This window comes from Ixodes scapularis, unplaced genomic scaffold (genome assembly GCF_016920785.2).
Source record: "Ixodes scapularis isolate PalLabHiFi unplaced genomic scaffold, ASM1692078v2 PGA_scaffold0__279_contigs__length_252992795, whole genome shotgun sequence".
NCBI classification, from domain to species: domain Eukaryota; kingdom Metazoa; phylum Arthropoda; class Arachnida; order Ixodida; family Ixodidae; genus Ixodes; species Ixodes scapularis.
Window position 1 is genome coordinate 87,905,200 of NW_024609835.1, and position 18,835 is coordinate 87,924,034.

Below are 18,835 nucleotides of genomic sequence, written 5' to 3' on the forward strand. Positions count from 1 at the left end.
AAAAATGGATTGCCATATCCCAAGTTCAGAACCATGGAGCCAGGAAGAAGAGGTGACATACTGGCTCAAACGAGCCAAACAAGAATTAAAAGCCCAAGTGAAGCCAGAAGTAGAGGTCGCAGTCGGTGGAAACGCCCCAAGGGTGCTCCCCGTCCAGTAGCGTTTGTCAGTTTTGTTCGTTTTTGGTCATCATTGGGGGCATGTCCCTCCAAACCAGAAGTCTCCCCCGGCTTCACCTCTGGTGGCATCATGTCGCATCCAGAAGCTTTACAGCTCAATGTTCAGAACTAATGTGCCCTTAGTGCTTTACCTGCAGCAACATACTGCTTGGCACTCTGAGGGTGAATGTAGAATCCCCTTATGCCATACAAGCAATTCCTGGGAAGTCAAAGTCGAAAGTCTGAACTTCCCAGTCAAACCGTGGCTTGGGCCAAGAACTATACTTTCACAAAAGCCTTTATTGAAACCGAATTCAAATGTCACATGCAGAGCTGACACTTAAAAACGAATAAACCAGATTAATTTTTTTCAGACGATTTTTTAAATTCAAATTAGATTATCTTTATTTAAATCACTAGCTACAAATGAGAAATTCTTTATCACTAGATGTATTTTCAAACATGGCAAATTGATGGTCAATTCATCCGATTACTGAAACTGCTGAAGAGTTACAGTAAATTTTGTAGAGTTAAAATATAATTCAGTAGAGTTACGAACTTTTTAGTTCGTAAAAAAAGTTTTCTTTGCTGTTAATGCGTCAGCATTAGAACGCTCGTTTCGACGAAAACCCGCGGTGCCTTCTTTGTCAGCGCCGGGGAAAGGGAAAGGGGGGAGAGAGTGACGCGTGCGACGCTCCCATCGGTCCGAAGCGCTGACGACAGCACAAGTCAAACTCGCTCTCTCCCGGGCGCTGACAGACTGACAGACACCGCCAGGATTTCGTCAAAATACGTTCGTTTTCGTCAGTCGCGCGCACAGCTGGCCCTGAGCCAGGGGAGGCGGCGGCGCCGCGCAGCACTTCCTACATAACAAAAATGTCGTAGTGCTGAATGAGATGGCTTAATCAGAGAAGGCCAACGCTGGGGCTCTAAACTCGTCGAGCACAAAGTTGAGGCCGAAGTTCACAGACCGCACCGATTGGCTTATCACGACGATGACTTCGCGCTTTTTTCGACGTGCAATCGGCGCGCTCTGCGAATTTTCGGCTCCAACTTTGTGTTTGACAAGTTTAGGGCCCCTGGACACACGGTGGAAACGAGTGCTGCGTCAGCGCTCGACTTCGAGTCAAGTTTGAGCCGGGCGTTGACGCAAGTGTCGTGCGTGTCTAATATGTGCCCAGCGTTGGCCTTCACTGATGACGCCATCTCATTGAGCACTACGGTTTTGTTATCTATAGTGTTGCGACGCGACGCGGTGGAATGCGGGCGTGCTCAGTCGCCGCTTTGCCGTTGCCGGTTGTTCTTCGCTTTTGGTTTCCGTAGTAGCGGTGCGTGGGCTGTGATGTGTGTGTGGTTTCCCCAGGAATTAAAATTAGGGTATTTTTAAGAGGGGGTTAGGGGGAAAGGGGGGGGGGGGGCATTGAGAATGGAGGAGTCGTTGCGAATTAAGGGGGTGCCTTAAAAAGAACAAGGGGGTATACACCACCCCCCCTTAAAGGTATACTACAACGAAATTTTGGCGCTCATTTTTTGGTCTATATGTGTTCAAAAGAGCAGTATCACATGGAACATACCAATCTCTTGTTAAAAAAGTCTCGAAAAGGAATTTTCAAACGAATTAAGCGATTAGCAAAGAGCACCTGGTGGATGTCGCTAACGCCTCGTTTGTAATGCTCGTCTAGGAACCTTGACAGCTAGTGACGGAGGTTGTCTCGTCTCCGGCCACGACGAGAGAAGGGAGGAAGGAGGAACTTCCCTCTTCCCGAGAATCCCTTTTCTGTGTCGCAGAAGTCGCTATTGTCCCCCTAGAAGATTATAGAAGATTAACCCGTCACTCAAAATTCGTACAAAAGCAGCCGCTTCGGTGGCTGGAACGACTAGGCCATCCTCTCGACGTCAGCCTCGCCGTAGCTTTGCTCGTCTTGAGACGACCTACGTCACGATTGCGTTGGATGTCACGTGCTCTAAGCTGGGCCTTCTCCGAGCGCTTGCCAGAGTCGGCCGTTTATAACGAAAAATACAGCCACCAGGATTAAAATACAAACGTGCGATTGTCATTTTCGGATATTGTGGATCATATTCAACCTATTTTTGAACACGACGGGAATATTTCAAATTTCGTTGAAGTATCCCTTTAAAGGGGCCCTGCAATGACTTTTTTTACTAATTTTTAATTTACACCGGACCTGAGCGCACTGAACGTAGTAACTTCGTGAAACTTTTCTTTTGTCGAAATGCTCTTTATTTTAAAAGTTTTAAGCAAATTAAAATTACAAAAACAAGCAAAAAATAACGTCCCTCATGACGTCCTTGGTTGCTTGAGAGTGGCCGTGATTTAGAGGAGAAGTAGTGAGCTCATCAAGCGCTCACGGCTGCCGCACTCCGAGTCGACGGCGCGAGAGGGCACCATTAAAGGGATACTACAACAAAATTTCGGCGCTCATTTTTTGGTCTATATGTGTTCAAAAGTGTAGTATCACATGGAATATACCAATATCTTGTTAAAAAAGTCTCGAGAAGGAATTTTAAAACGAATTAAACGATTAGCAAAGAGCACCTGGTGGATGTCGCTAACGCCTCGTTTGTAATGCTCGTCTAGGAACCTTGACAGCTAGTGACGGAGGTTGTCTCGTCTCCGGCCACGACGAGAGAAGGGGGGAGGGATGAACTCCCCTCTTCCCGAGAATCCCTTTTGTGTGTCGCAGAAGTCGCTATTGTTCCCCTAGAAGATTATAGAAGATTAACCCGTCACTCAAAATTGGTACAAAAGCAGCCGCTTCGGTGGCTGGAACGACTAGGCCGTTCTCTCGACGTCAGCCTCGCCGTAGCTTTGCTCGTCTTGACACGACCTACGTCACGATTGCGTTGGATGTCACGTGCTCTAAGCTGGGCCTTCTCCGAGCGCTTGCCAGAGTGGGCCGTTTATAACGAAAAATACAGCCACCAGGATCAAAATGCAAACGTGCGATTGTCATTTACGGATATTGTGGATGATATTCAACCTATTTTTGAACACGACGGGAATATTTCAAATTGCGTTGAAGTATCCCTTTAAAGCGTGTTCTGGACAGGCTGTATGCAGCGGTCAGCCAGAGCGGCTCTCATTGCATTTGCTGCGCGATTAAATACTAATTCGGCATGACACTTCATTGGCCACAAACGACAGCAAACACGGGGTAAAGATCAGTTCAGAACGGGAGCCACTTCGCGCTGCCATACCGCCAAAGGGCTAAATCGCCAGCCATGCCCGCGCCGAGAGCCTTGGGAACGCTCGGAACCGGTCGGATCCTCGAGCCGGTATACGACCGCAGCGCCGCCGCGTACATCCGGGAGCTTTCCGTGTCGGCGCCTGATCCCACTATTCTTTCTAGTATGCGCCACTTTTTCAACCGCTTGGTGGCGGGTATGTCGACGGGTCAATTCTTGTTTCCGTACTTTATGAACTGCATTCGTTTCTTTCTTATCTAAAATACTGAACAAAAGCTACTTTTATAGATAATTGAAACGGTTCGCGCCACTTATATTTTGTATTTCGACTAAAAAGAAGCTTTTAGCGGCTCTGACCAGTAGTAAGCCCAGGACCAAAGACGTCACATTTTGCGCGCTTTCGGTACCGCGGGTCGCCCTCGTCGGTGGAGGAGATGACGCACTGATATTTAGTTACTCTCTCCGTGCCCGCTGGCTTGCCCGAACCCCAAGAGACGTGGAAACCGCAAAAAAAGATGGACGCTTGAATATGATTGCAGGGCCCCTTTAAAGGGGTAGGAAAACAAAATTCCAGCGCTCAGTTTATAGCTTTGAGGTGTTGCGTGTTGCAGCATAACCTCAAAAACACCAGTCTTGCGTCGAAAGGCACATGCAAACTAATTTTAAAGCTAATTAAACGATATTTCAATGTGCACCTGGTGGACGCATGCGGAGCCTATTTGGGAGGTAATCTATCAACGTTGGGGAACTTTCTACGTAGTCATGACGTAGCAAGTTCCATCAGAGCAGCGCCGCTTGTTCTTCGCTTTCCTCCTCAACTTACAAATCGCGCATTGAACCAAACAGTCCAAGAAGACAGAAAAGAGGGACTCCCCTCTTTCTCGGACCCTCGTTTGTGCACCCGGATACAGCCATCCTCCCCCATTAGAAGGTTAGCCAGTCGCTCATAATTTGGTTGCTTTTCCCAGCTTGTTCACCACTAAGCTGACAGTGCTGTGGAAGCTATATGTGCTCCTTGGGGCAGCCACACGCTTGTCACCGCACGGGTACTTTGAATGGCTCGGTTGTAACGCGTAGGGCTACAACCGAGCCAACGAAGCAACCGCTACTGCGCCGGCGCGCCGATGGCCTTGACTCTAGAGTTCCGGCTAGCGTAGCTGGTTGCGGAGAGCGTTGCGGGACAGGGGAAACGATCTACGAAAACTCCCTATGAGGGAGTTTTCGTAGATCGTTTCCGCCATCCCGCAACGCTCCTCCGCAACCCGCTACGAGATCCGGGTTTCTACAGCCAAGGCCATCGGCGCGCAGGCGCAGTAGTGGCTTCTTCGTTGCTGAGGACTTAGCGGAGGGGAGAACGCGGCCTACGAAAACTCCCTATGGACACCACCACAACGCTGACAACGCCACCAACGGCAAAGCTCATAACCACGCTAGCTTTGCTACGCCACGAACGGGGGAATTTTTTTCTTCCTGTTTTTGTTTGCGTCGGATATCCCATGACGCATCGCGCTCTCCGTTCGCTTCTCTTCGAGCGCTTGCTCGAGTGCACAGCTTGGAACGAGAAATATAGCCAGTCGTTCAAAATGCAAACGTGCGATTTTCATTTACGGTTATTACCCGTCATGCTTGACTCATTTCCGAACGAATTGTGAATATTTCAATTTTTGTTTCTGTACCCCTTAAAGGGAGGGTGTGTAGGGAAATCACTGGTTAAAACGATAGACGCGGTTCCCTCCACGAGTGATATGGATGTGGTTCTTTTTATGAGTGATAGGGATGACGTATCCAAGGGCGTCGATGTACTCGGACAGGCAGAGTACAGAAAAGGGGCGAAAAAAAGAAAATACAGGAAGATCCATTGGCTGATACTTAGAGAATCCGTTAACATGACCTCTGGTAGACGCCAACAGTGACCCCGTAACAAGGCCCAAAAGAGGCAAAAAAAAAAAATAGAGGAAGCAAAAGATAAAGCCAAAAGAGAAAAAGTGAATGGGTCAGCGTTAGTGTTTCGCAAAGGGGGACGTGTGCGGCATCTCCAAGGGTCATGCTAACGCATTCCCTAAGAATCCATCAAGGATCCTTCTGCAATTTTTTTTCTTTGGTAGTCTGTTTTTCCTGCAACAAGACATTACTTTTGTTGTTTAATTCGTTCTCTTTCGTATTCTTATTTGGAATAAGACGTCACGTAACTGACGAACGAAGTGGAGGGAAGAGAGAGAGCCCAACGTTCCGATTTGCTCAGAAGACCACTGCTTTGTGCTCATGTTCAGCCTGATCTAAGATCTCTCTTGCTTGATAATTCTTTAATTTTGATACAAGGCAAAAGCACATAAAGATCATGAAGTAATATACATACAGTAAACAAATATTTTCGGGATTATTTTCGCGGGAAAGGTTTCACATAAATTTGTAGTCTGATTTAAATCACGATTTAAATAGCTTAAATCACCTTGAGTTTTATTCTCCACCATGGCCACACACACATATGCCATTCCCAGGCAGCATAGACGTCCTGTTTACATCTACAGGACTTCCATGGGACACTAGGACATCTTGAGAACATCCATAGAACCACGTGTGCTGCCAGGGTCAGAAAGAGAGAGAGAGGAAGAAACCCAGGCTATTTACCTTTGGCTCGCATTTGAACTCCCAGAAGAGCACCGTCTCGGGCACCTTGAGGAGCACCGGAATGCCGTAGGTTCCGCCAGCGTTAACCCAAATTTCTCCCTGAACTCCTTCAGGACCGCAGTCCGCAATGTCCTCCACGGTCCGCGTGGTGCTCATGTGGAACGTGTTCTCCTGCTGGCTGTTGCTGGGTGAGCTGTTGTAAGGGCTGCAGGCAGACAGGGAGCGTGCTATCTCCTCGTCGCTAATGATGTCAAACTCCTGCTTGCGTCCTCCGTCGTCCAGGCTACCAGAGCTCTGCAGGAACTGCAGCTTTCTTAGCTTCGGGAACGACCTGCCGTTTGGAAGAAGGAAGCAGTGTGTGGATTGGGCGTAGCGCCTTAAAAAGAAAAAAAAAAAAAAAAGAGAAACAAAAATTGAGTACAAGTAAATTGACAGTGATCATTAATGGGTTAATTTATTTCTCAATTTATAGACTATTGCGGTAAGGATCGAAGATAAAGAAATGCGCTGAAGTAAACAAGATCAAGCAAGCTTTCGTGTCCCATAGAACCTTTCAGCTCCTCTTGATGCAGTATCACAGGAGCAGTATGATCTTACTATGTGATGAGTCGCCTTATTTTTTTATTTAATCGATTGATGTTTCTGTATTCTCACAAATCTTTTACAATTGCAAAAACAGAATGTATAGTTTTCATGCTCGCAGTCTTGATTGCTTACTACTGTCGAAAATCTAGCAAAGATACAAACTCATACGATCAATCTCTATATTTTCAGTGTGATACGACTATTGGGGGAGCTTCTCTATGACAATTACAGTTCGTATATTTAATGTTACATTACATTTGTCTCCCTAAATTTCACGGGCACAGATTGAGATTTGCCATGCTTACATTAAAAAGGTTTCAGTAGCTTCGGTTGTAGTTTGTTTTGAGCTATGATAGCAGTTGCAATATGAATACGAACACAAAGCTTCAACTTTTTCAAAATTTGCATGCACACTTTCGCCCGAAGGAGCAGCATTTTTCTATGCGAGCTGTTTCGATGCTGAAAAGCGGGAGAGTCGCTGTGGAAAGAAACTAATTTGGCCAAGTTTAGTGCACTTCCTACGCGTCACGGGTGCACTGCGGCAAAGCGACATCGGCGGTAGCTGCTTCAGTACTTTGATCACTGTGAAGACAGAGCTTTATCAGCGTCTGAAGGAGCTCGCGCTAACAATTAATTTGAGAAACAGAACTAAAAATTGCCTTACCAGTTTCGAACAATTTTCGGGGTGCTGACTCTTGGCACCGCCCCTCCGTTGGCAGGTGCAGATGAGCTCATGATGCCACTGTCGGCTGTGTTCTGCCGGGGCCGGCCAACTGCTCGAAAGAGCAGAATTACTTAGAACTGTGTGTGACTTATTAATACAGATCTTCATTTATGTTTAATTTTGTTTCTTCTTTCGCTTATTTATTTGCAATAGGACGTTACTTAACTGACGAACGAAGTGGAGGGCAGAAAGCAAGCCAAAGGAAGAGTTGTACAGTTAGACGCGGCTTCTGCTAAAAAATATTTGACATATTCGTTCCTTAGTGTTAATTTAGTTAAAATGTCCCATCTGTCTTTACAATCAAGACAAAAAGGCTAAATTACAGTATGTCTAGGGTCACATCTGAGGTGAAGTTTGGCTAAAGTACAATATTTTTTATTAAAAAAAATCTTTGGAGCCGTTTAATTATGCATCGTATTTAAAGATTAATACAACTTAAAGGGATACTACAACGAAATTTCGGTGCTCATTTTTTGGTCTATATGTGTTCAAAAGAGCAGTATAACATGGAACATACCAATATCTTGTAAAAAAGTCTCGAAAAGGAATTTTAAAACGAATTAAACGATTAGCAAAGAGCACCTGGTGGATGTCGCTAACGCCTCGTTTGTAATGCTCGTCTAGGAACCTTGACAGCTAGTGACGGAGGTTGTCTCGTCTCCGGCCACGACGAGAGAAGGGAGGAAGGAGGAACTCCCCTTTTCCCGAGAATCCCTTTTGTGTGTCGCAGAAGTCGCTATTGTCCCCCTAAAAGATTATAGAAGATTAACCCGTCACTCAAAATTCGTACAAAAGCAGCCGCTTCGGTGGCTGGAACGACTAGGCCATCCTCTCGACGTCAGCCTCGCCGTAGCTTTGCTCGTCTTGAGACGACCTACGTCACGACTGCGTTGGATGTCACGTGCTCTAAGCTGGGCCTTCTCCGAGCGCTTGCCAGAGTGGGCCGTTTATAACGAAAAATACAGCCACCATGCTCAAAATACAACGTGCGATTGTCATTTACGGATATTGTGGATCATATTCAACCTATTTTTGAACACGACGGGAATATTTCAAATTTCGTTGAAGTATCCATTTAAAACATGGTTTGGATCAAGAATATGCCTCTTTGTAACGTGAAATGATAGGCCATGCATTTTTGTCATGAGTCATATTTATTGCATGCCTGCGACAGTTTTACTCAAAAGGTACCTACAAATCAACATCCTCATGACATGGATGTTGAGTTGATTGATGCAAGATATGGATGCACATTCATATTAAGTGGTGCCTTTTTGTATGGGTGTCTGTAGAACGTATTTTTAGGTTGACGTGCAATCCTATTTTTTCAGAGGGGGTCAACTCTATAGAATTATGGGGCATACGCATCTAGGCCCAACAATCCTAAAGGCTGGGTTAGGGGGGGGGGGGGGGAGGGGGGGGGGGGGCTTTTGCGCCACCCCACCTCCGGACACCCAGGCCACTGTGGCTGATTACCAACACCGTTTCTAAAGATAGTCATCCGCTCGCGGACTGTAAAAATTTCACATGAAAAGAGGGAAGCAGTTAAAAACGCCAGGCTGACCTGCCGAGTTACACGAAGTTTGGCCATCGCTGCATTTGGGGGTGTTGACTTCACCAACAAGGTCGTCCTCCTCACTCTCAACCGAGATGGTGGTAGAGACCGAGGGGTTCCGGGCTGCCCTTTCGAGCCTGTCGTGCTCCACTGCACATGCGTTGCACACTCTCGTAGGCCGGCTAGAAATAAAGAGGAAAAATACTTCACTTAGAAACAAGTAGAATATAGTTCGTTGAAGCAGCCTCAAAGGAACGCTGAAAATAAATATGATGTTTGCTTTCGACGGGAACGTTCCGTTTATGGTGCACATGTTACTCAAGGAACTAGGGTATGTATGCCACGAAATTTATGCCCGGAAGATTTTTCCTCGATCAGGAGCAGATAAAACGCAGTGGAAAGTTATACACAACTAGCTTTGATACTAAAAAAAAAACTAAACTGTTTTGCAAAATTGGCGATTTCAACTTGGAAGCTACAGTTGAAGGGCTCTACATAATGTTTTGCACAATACACCCAGGTTAATTTTTCTGAAATTTATTTTTTAAACATAGGTGCAAACAAACTAAAGTGTGAGCTGTAGTCGACAACACACCGGTTTGCAATTGCAGAGAACATTTGAACTCGTGTGCGCAAACATCATTTGCATCACCGATTTGTTGGATCAAACAACGTCCTTTAAACTGGTAGGCACAAACGTTGCCGGTGGAGTTAGACAGCGCTACATGACAATAACAAAAGTGCCATGTCGACTCCATCAATGAGAAGATATCGCCGACTGTGCTCTCATGTAGGTTTGGTGGCCGTTTAGACGGAGTTTTATTGCAATATCTTAACTCTAGTTTTGATAGCATCATCATTTTTTGAATAACAAAAGTTGAGTAGAGTGGACTTTTAATTGATCTGGCAAGCATGTGAACTTACAAACACAAGGAAATCAATAGGAAGGGGAACCTTTACATAAGTGCGAGAGATTCAGAGTCAGTATTGCCGCGCGCGCGTAGCTGGCCAAAAAGGCAGAGCGGCCGTGGCCTAACGGTTATCGTGTTTGCTTCCCACGCGAAGAGCCAGGGTTCGGTTCCTGGGAGCGACCCTGGTTCTTCGCCTTCTACACCGATTGTTACAGAAGCCCACGTGTGTAAAAAGGGGCTCCGCGTGGCGAGCCGGAGTCAATCTTGCCCTAACGTTCGATCCTGCTGTTACGCCGCCATCGACGCCGCCACGTCTTCTGTTCCCTTTTTAGAGCGCAGCTCTTAGGCGCCCGTTTCCGGCTTGAGCGGCGTTGGCGTCGGCAACGTTGGATACAACATTTGACCTCACGAGTGCCCCTGCTCGTTGTTGACAGCAGAGCGGCAGCAAGTGATTCGAGGTGCACGCGTAAACTTCAAAAGAAAATTTCTAGAAAGAAAATGAATATTTTGACTAAATATTTCCTAAACATACAACCAAGTGGATACTTAGTACATAGTTAAAATTTTATATAACTCAATGACCATCAATATTTTGCCTTTAAGGGATTTGGTTGCATTTGTTTTCTAATTTTTTTTTCTCATATTAATTAAGCATAAATTTGTACCTGCTTGCAGTTGTCATCAGCCAGTTGTTAGAACAGCTATGGCAGAATATTCTGCCACATAGCCTGCAGTGGTGCTGTAAAAGAACAGGAAACTTTACTTGACATCTCGCTAAATATATTTGAGATCACACAGGGCAATGCAGAGATTTCAGACAAGATTTACAAAAATCGCATCAGAAACAGACTGCGATTTTTTGGAATTATGCGACACTAAAAGCTTTTCCTTTCCCCGAAAGGTTGATGGAATAATTTTAGTTTGCTTAGAATAACAAGTTAAAACTGTTTTGCGGTCTTTCAATGCTTACCTTCCTCAGAGTGAAGCTGAATGCAGTAGAGCACTGAAGGCAGCTGTCAGCTTCGTCATTGTCCATCCACTTGTCTGTGGCTTGTAGTTTTTGGAGAAACTGCAAACTATCATTTTGTTTCCACAAAGTGTCTTTCTCCCTGAAGGAAGAATCAAGAGGAAGTTTTTTAAAAAATATTTCTTTGTGGAATCTGGGGGATTGCCCATATAGTTTTGTGGTTTAATTTGTTATCGATGAACTGTACTGTGTTCAAGGAAATAATACAAATGGACTTTAGTAAAACTCAGGCTTACCTCACAAGCTTGACAATTTTCTTCTTCAGTTCAACTGAATCCACCTTGAGCTGTTTCAGTTGGTCCTCGAAAGAAGTTATAATGTTGCTGCTCTCTTCAAGCTGTTGCTTTAGGTGGTCACTCTGTTCCCTATCTTGGTCAGCCTGGATGCGAAGCTGCACGGCAGAAACTTCCATGAGCGATACTGCTAGAATGATCTAGCACATCGCATTATAGCCACAATTTTTAGCGATTCGTTTGCGTGGGAGTTTGTTGGATCTCGATGACTGACCTTTTTGAGTTCGTCACTTAAGCTCGAGCATTCTTCTTCTCTGGAGGCCAAGTCCAGTTGCAACTTTTCAACCTACACATCAAACAGATCCAAAGGTTTGGTAGGGTTAAACAAATCTTCAACACATCCCTACCGAAAAATCCGGTATAAGTTTTCGCTATCCGGATTATGGAACCGGAAATCTATCTGGATTCTATCTGGATTTTATCTGGAATTTAGGTTTTCAAAAAGTATTCCTTTGTCTGCAATCTGGATTTCGGGTTTCCAGAAACAAATTTCCGGTTCCATAATCCGGATAGGGAAAAGTTAACCGGATTTTTCGGTAGGGATCTTAGAGAAATTTTACAATTATAGAAAAAATATTTTAGGCACCTCTTTTAGGAACATTGTCTGCTCAGTCACTTGGTCGTCTTTCAGTTCTTCCACTGAGTGCTCAAGTTCCCCAATCATTTGCTCTTGCTCCCCGATCCGTTTCTTCATTTCTTCTATAACGGTTTGTTGAGTCACATAATTCTGGAACGAAACACCATTGTAACATTGTTACTAATGGTCGAGATCGAGAGCAGTGAGATGCATACTTAGACGTCCTTCCAGGTGGACAAGTGGTGCTTTATTAGCATAAGCCAACTCATTCAAAACTGCTTTTTCCACAAGCGTGCCAATGACAAGGATGTTGTAGATTGGCAAGAATGAAGATTACACCACACATCACAGTACGTTTCTTTGCTGGCTTGACTGTGTCATTTAATAGAAGGTATTTTAAGCTTCTCTCTGGACTGAATTGGGTATTGAGAATTTATTCAGACGTACACATCGCGACACTGTTAGCGCGAACACGACATCGGCGCATTTTCGCATTTTAACTCTAACTAGTATTAGCGAGCACGAAATTTTATCGCTTACATTATAGAACTAAATAAGCTCTTTCCTTAGCAATAATAACTTGGATGACATTCCTTAGGTTCGAAGAGAAAAACTGGAAAAACCGGCGATCTCTTGTTCGTGCTAACAGTGTCGCGCTCTGTACATAGAAGGAAAGTTAAAATGCGCTGTCATAACATAAATATTCAAGACCTCTTGTTTGGTAGTGTTTGACCTGAAAATGTGTGTGCTGAGCTATAAATGGTAACTCTACTAGGTGACCGGTTAAGAATTCAGCAGATATTCCGCCTCCAGCTTGATCTTTCTGCCTTTGATAACACTCCGTTGCCCGCGCAGCAAGACCAGCGGAAAGGAACAAGCGCGTGCTGGAGACTGTGGTGCTACGGCATTCTTAGCCTGTCACGGACCATAGAGTTACCCAATTGCTGCTTACCTCATACAAGTGGTTGTGGGATGTCGTCTGGTTATCCAACTTCAGCGTCAGAGTGCCGACCTCCTTTTCTAGAGTCTTCTGCTTCTCGAGGCTTTTCCGGCGACATGCATCACTTTCCGTGAGCTCGTTCTCTTTCTGTTCCAGCTTGGTCTCCAACACTTTGTTCTGCTCCAGCAGCTGTTCTCTTTCCCTCGTGATATCCTTCAGTTGGACGCTCTTCAGGTTGCGTTCCGTGCGGAGCATCCCACTCGCCCGCTGCCTGTAGACAAGCAGACCGAAGAGTATATTTTTGTTAAGAGTGGAACGTATAAAACTAAGCTACAATTTACTAGTTTTATATACTTGTTAATTGCTTTACACGATCGAAATCCCACTGACCCAATGCGTTCGCATCCGCACTTATGGGAAGCATTTCCCACAAGCACTGGTGCACTACAAAGTAGTATCAGGTAAAGTCCAGCAGGGTTGCAGGGTTTCGCTTCATCACGCAGGCGCACAACGAACATGAATAAACCCATTGCGAAGTTTTTTATGAATGCTTTATTGCAGGCAAAAGTGTACTTATCGAGTGCATGGGACGAATAAAGGAACACAGATAGAATTTAGAAAGCCGCGTTGACGCTACAGTGTTTTTAATCTTCACTTAAAATGGTCGAAAAACGCCGCCATATTGATTTTTTTCTTCTGGAATTCGGTTTTTAGGAAAACAGCTCTGAATAAACATTCCCTGCTCCCAAACTTAGAACGTGATTAATTTTCGATGCTTGTGTATACCACCTAAACTTTCTCGAGCATCGCCAATGAACGAGACATTTTATAAGGCAGAGATCCGAGTACTCCTCTGCCTACATATTTAGGCCTAGAAAATTAATCAAATGAAATTACTAAGCTGGTTAAGGAGGGCGACTCTCCCCTTTAGCTACCGGCTGAAAGAAAAAGCCCCATAGTGCACGTTTCGTTTTTTTTATTTTTTATTACGAAGTAAATAGCAAGACTGAAAATTCATTTCGCCATAAAAGGCAAGTCATAAACTCAGACTGATGAGGAAAATGCGGCTCCTTGTCTTATACTTACTATCGTACGTCTAAGAGACATTAGGCATACAAGGTTCAAGCGTAGTAGGTTGGGCATAGACCTATATTTTTCTCGTCAATCATCTACACTAACTTTACCATGCACTAAAAAAAGAAAAAAAAAGAGCGAGAATGCAAATAATTTTACTTCTGCTCATGCTTACTTAAATGCAAATAGCTTTTTTAGAGCTGCTCATGTTTCGCTCATCGTTACTCCAGGGCTGCTATCTGCATTAGTAAATAATTGGTATAAGATCTACACACGCGCAAAAGGCGTACAATCAATAACTGAAATTATATACTGAACACTGATAATGCTTCGGAAATACAGAAATCTTTAATAATCGGCAAGACTGATAAAATACGCACCTCATCTCATTTTCCCGTTGTGCCTTTTCTTCGGCTTGAGCCAAAACCTGGCGGCGCAGACGCTCGTTTGCAGATTGCAGTTCAGCAATGGTTGACCGAAGACTAGATATCAGTTCTTCACTCTGAGACCTCTCCAGTTTCACCCTATGCACAATTGTGTCCAGGGTCTTCTTTCTTATCTCGGGCAAGGATTCGTCTCTTCTGGATGCTTCCACACACTCCGGAGAAAATGGCACAGAAATGTCGTCACTCACTACATCACAGCCCTCTAGAACGTCTGGCTCCTCCTCGAGTCCTTCAGAAATATCCTCAGTCTCCACTGGAATGCTAGGAGCGTTGTCACTTGCACCGATCACCCGGGACGCTGCCTCGTTGCTGCCTTCGAGCAAACTGTGCAGCCGCATTTGGAGGTTATTGCTTCGTTCACTACTCCTGACCAAGCTGCTGTAGAGAATCTGGCACTGCTGTTCCAGGTACTCCAGTCTTTGCGAACGAGCACGGTATCTCACTTCCATGTCTGAAGTCGAAATTGGAATGGAGCTGGCTCCTTCTTCTGGAATTTCGTCGACGTTGAGGGAGTCGGACCGGTCCTCTTCCTCAACAGAGTCAGGGTCGTCCTTCTCGGACACTTCTTCGCTGCTTAGCGGAGTTTGCTCACGCGTGCTATGTCCGTTGTCAGAGACCCCACTGTCCTGGCTGTCTTGCTTTTTCCGACTCTGGAACTCCTCTCGAAGGCTTCGCCACTCCAGTTCAGACTCTGCATTCGATCGCATAACCCTGACACAGTCTTCTCGAGTGCTCTCGAGCTGTTGCTTGAGGTTGTGGAGCAGGTGCTTTTTCTCTTGAAGCTCGTACCTCATAACAGCCTTTGCAGTCTGGAGTTTGTAACGAGTGTCCTCCATGCCTGCCAGCAGCACTTTCGTTCGGTCTAGTTCCTGCACGAAGCCACAAAGCTTACGTTCTTGTTCGTGTACTTTACCAGAAAGAAGCCCGTTGAGCTCCCTGCACTCTGCAAGCTCCTTTTCTAGTTGAGATTCAGTCTGCATGAGGCCTTGCAGCTTGGAGTGGTTTCGACAAAGAGTTTCAAACAGCGACGTCACAAAGTCGCAGCCTTCAATGCGAGGAGGGACCAGCTCTTCTGAAACTGTTGCAGTCTCTTTGTGGTTCAAGGTTCCCTCGCTCACTGATTCGCTCTCCTCATCATTGGGTTTAATGCTGAGAACTTCTCGGAGAACATGCAACTGTAGATTAATACTGTGGCTTGTGGAAACTATATCTTTGACCTTGGAGTTTGCCCTGTCAATGAGAGACTCCTGGTGCAACATGGCAGACCCCAGGTACCGTAAACAGTGCTCGTAGAGTTCAGAGTTTGAACTGCCCGATGATGCTTTTGTACAATACTGTTGCAGGACGAGGCTAAGATCATCAGGAGACACATCACTGGTTCCAGACGTCAGAATCTTTTCCAGCAGGGTCTCGTCACACTCTTTTCCGTCAGTTGAGATTCTAGGGGACTGCTCTTTTGAAGACGTTTCTGGCTGAGAACTTTCTGGTGACCTCGCAAGGAGCTTCCTTCGAGCAGTACGCACTAAGGATACCAACCTTTCTATCTCACGGTCTTTCAATGAGCTAGCGTTGATAGTCTCACAACATTTGGACCGAACTTTGACAAGCTGCTCTTCTAGGCACTTGCATTGGGCTTTCTTTTGCTCCAGCAGGTAATGGCTGTTCTCAACTTCCTTGTCCATCACCAGCACTTGCTGCCGCAATATTACGGTCTCCTCCTTCACTGCATCAACCAGGTTCTTGAGCCCTTCGTTTACAAGGGTGAGTTTTTCAACTTTTGTCCGGAGCTCTAGTTCAGACTGCTTCACAGTGACAAGTGACTCTTCTGTGTCTTCCAGTTTTTCTAAGACCTCATTTAACTTCCGTGTCAGAAAACTATTCTTCAAGGACATATCTTCTTTGTCTGCGGTAAGTCGTTTCACCATTTCTTCCAACATTGTGTGCTCCGAACTGCAGCAAGCCTGCTCACTTTTGGAATTTTCGATACCTGTATCTTGTGCCGATTGTTGCAGTTGCAACGAGTACAGCTGGTCTTGAAGTCGTGCTTCCCTTTCTTGCCATGCTTGCTCTTTATGGAGGTGGTCCTCCTTCAGCTTCGCTAGTGTTTCAGCACAGGTAGACGCTACTGATTCAGCTTCTCTTAGCCTTTGCTTGAGCTCGAGCTCTCGTGGAGAAATATCCTTGGTATTTATAGGTGTTGCCCCACTTTGGTTTTCTGGCAGGTTGCTCTTGAAGACGACAGGAGAAAGGGATCTGCTTTTCATCTGCACAGGAGAAAACAAAAATAATTAGCTTCTTACTTCTTAGGCTGTTTTGCACACTTCTGCACATACTGGAGCTTTCAGAGGATTGCAAATTTAGATTCACTACATTGCATAACATTGCGAGCTCTAGGGGTTTAGTTTAGACTTACACAAAAATGATGGGTAAATATTTCAATATATACTAACTAGAACCTTGGGTCTTGTCTGGGAACCGCAACTTGCTTGTTTGTCCTCTTCAAAGTCACCAGAACAGCCGGCGTTATGGCGCTCAAGACTAGGAACAGCCAGCTGAACCTCGTCCTGAATTGCAGGCTCATTTTCAGGCATGCTGGGCGCTGGCAAAAGCGAATCAAGCTGCGGAGCAAAAGAGATAGACCAAGGCTGTCGGTTAATGCCTGGCTTAGAATTATAAACATGGAGGACCTACTTGAGAAACTGTGCTGCTTATACTGGAAATGCTCGAGGTTCTGCTCAGAGGCACCCAAGAACTACTGAAAACTTTCCTGCAAAAGATATACAAAAAATATCCAGCTCACTCAAAACAGAAGGCACATACGATTCACTTTGATTAAAAATGAATTCATGTTGTTATTTGATATAGAACCTACGCCATAGGTTGTCATAGGTTTTCCCGGCTGCTGTATGTTTACGAACTCCGGTCCCCTTGAACTCTCATAGTAATATGTGTATCAATTTTACGTCTCCCGGCGCGCCCGACGCGACACATTGGCCCGCTCGGTCGCGGCCGCCCTATTCCGTTCCCTTCGCGTCCTTTCTTTTACGCCTATTTGCCTCTCTGCTCTGTACTTCTCGGCGAAGCTGGCAGGGCCCCGGACAGGTTGGACTTGGACTAGGACTAGGCTTCAAAGAAATTCAGGCTTTTACGATAACCCGCTCTTTCAGTCTTCTACTTCGGCGCGCGCGCGCGCGCTTTTGTTGTGTACGATTTTTTTTACTTCGCAAGTTTAATTTCGCGTAGAGATTGGAATTTGTAACTATGCACTGTGCTTGACACGTTAGGGACGCGTCTAGCTTTGCAGTTTTGCACCCCAGGAGCTCGCATCAAGCTTCACTGCTTCCCACCAGCGTGCTAGGAGCAGTGACTGGGGCGGGGGAGCATGTGGGAATTAGCTCTATGGGCTCAGAAATTTCGCTAAATTTTATAGAATAGCCTTTTTTAGTTTCAAATATACTTGAATCCCCCTTAAGAAAAAAGCATTTTCCTTTGTTCCTTTTCACTTTTATTTTTAAATAGAAAATAAGAACGAAAAGAATGTTGAACTGGTAGCTCCCCACAGGTCGGGAAGTCCACAGGTGGAGAAGTCAACATTAAATAAATTGCTGTATGAGAGTTGCTTCTATCGATTGTTACGTTTTTTTTTTCTTTTCATTACTCGTGCATCTTTCAAAAAAAAAAGTGAAAACTGATAGTCATGGTGGCATTAATCAGATAATACTAAAATACCAATTTTGAAAAAAAATAATATGCAGAAATGAAGTTGTCGGTTTTTACCTTGCAAAACAAGGCCAAGCTGCGTCAAGGTCATTTCCACTTGGTGCAAGGTCAAAAGAGACATCGTTCAGGTCATAGAGAGACGACATGAATGCCTGGAAGTCCTCTGGCTTACGAAAGACTGCCCAGTCATGATAATAGTCACTGTAAAAAAATACACACAACAGAACATAACGTTATTCTAGAAACATCCCTCACAAGGTACCATTAAAGACTTTTCAGCTTCCTGCTACGTGTATACAGACAAGCAGTGAGACGCTAGTTGCTTAGGTAGTGGTTCACGTTGTAGATGATCAGTGGCACAGCCAGGAACTTTTTTCGGGGAGGGGTTGGGGCCGAGGTGGCTAGGATGTTATAACTTCGAATGCGGCGAGAGGGAGGAAGGGTCAAAATGCATGTGCATATTATAGGGCCGGCTGGATTTCGGGGGACCGGGGAAGGGGCGGGGGGAGGGGGGGGGGGGGGGGCTGAAGCCCCATAAGCCTGCCCCTGGCTACGCCACTGTAGATAATGTATTTATCTAGTGTGGTACGACTGTGTCAGCCTGGAGCCTTTAAGGCGTATCACGCAGTGCTGGTAACACAACTGCACGCCAGTGCGATATTCATCCAGATCGAAACGGGAACTGGCGAATATTGAACCCGGAATCCCCGTGTTCTGCACCGCGAGCTTTCTCTCGACGTGCTGCGAACTGTCTAGCTTGCTTTTTTCTGATCACGACTTGACTGAATTGTATAAATTTTTTTTTAAATTAGTGATAGGGCTTTTTATTTCTTACCTCGTAGCTTTTTCGTTGACGGAGCAAACCTGAAGCGTCTCAGCGAGGCATTGGTGCATCAAGCAGTACCGAACAACAGCTCTTCCTCTGCCAAGGTTTGTCTTGAGCTATATTGAATTGAGCCAACTGTCAGCTTCCACTGTCTAGTCACGGTT

General features: G+C 45.3%; 1 protein-coding gene across 3 annotated transcripts in view; it reads right to left on the bottom strand.

The window, feature by feature from the left end:
* The window catches only part of LOC8030671 (FYVE and coiled-coil domain-containing protein 1), a 33,109-nt gene that overhangs the window by 2,422 nt on the left and 11,852 nt on the right, over nt 1-18,835 (bottom strand). The window contains exons 5-18 of one of the 3 annotated variants that reach the window (XM_040502688.2): nt 18,681-18,787; nt 17,903-18,046; nt 16,817-16,892; nt 16,576-16,743; nt 14,060-16,389; nt 12,618-12,876; nt 11,675-11,815; nt 11,303-11,374; nt 11,032-11,186; nt 10,739-10,877; nt 10,434-10,507; nt 8,867-9,039; nt 7,243-7,351; nt 5,994-6,369 (exon numbers count right to left, since the gene is read on the bottom strand). In XM_040502688.2, coding sequence (XP_040358622.1) covers nt 5,994-6,369; nt 7,243-7,351; nt 8,867-9,039; nt 10,434-10,507; nt 10,739-10,877; nt 11,032-11,186; nt 11,303-11,374; nt 11,675-11,815; nt 12,618-12,876; nt 14,060-16,389; nt 16,576-16,743; nt 16,817-16,892; nt 17,903-18,046; nt 18,681-18,787 — 4,323 coding nt within the window. The remainder of the gene's footprint in view (nt 1-5,993; nt 6,370-7,242; nt 7,352-8,866; nt 9,040-10,433; nt 10,508-10,738; nt 10,878-11,031; nt 11,187-11,302; nt 11,375-11,674; nt 11,816-12,617; nt 12,877-14,059; nt 16,390-16,575; nt 16,744-16,816; nt 16,893-17,902; nt 18,047-18,680; nt 18,788-18,835) is intronic. The other 2 variants (XM_042288993.1, XM_029966643.4) reach the window with 2 other exon arrangements.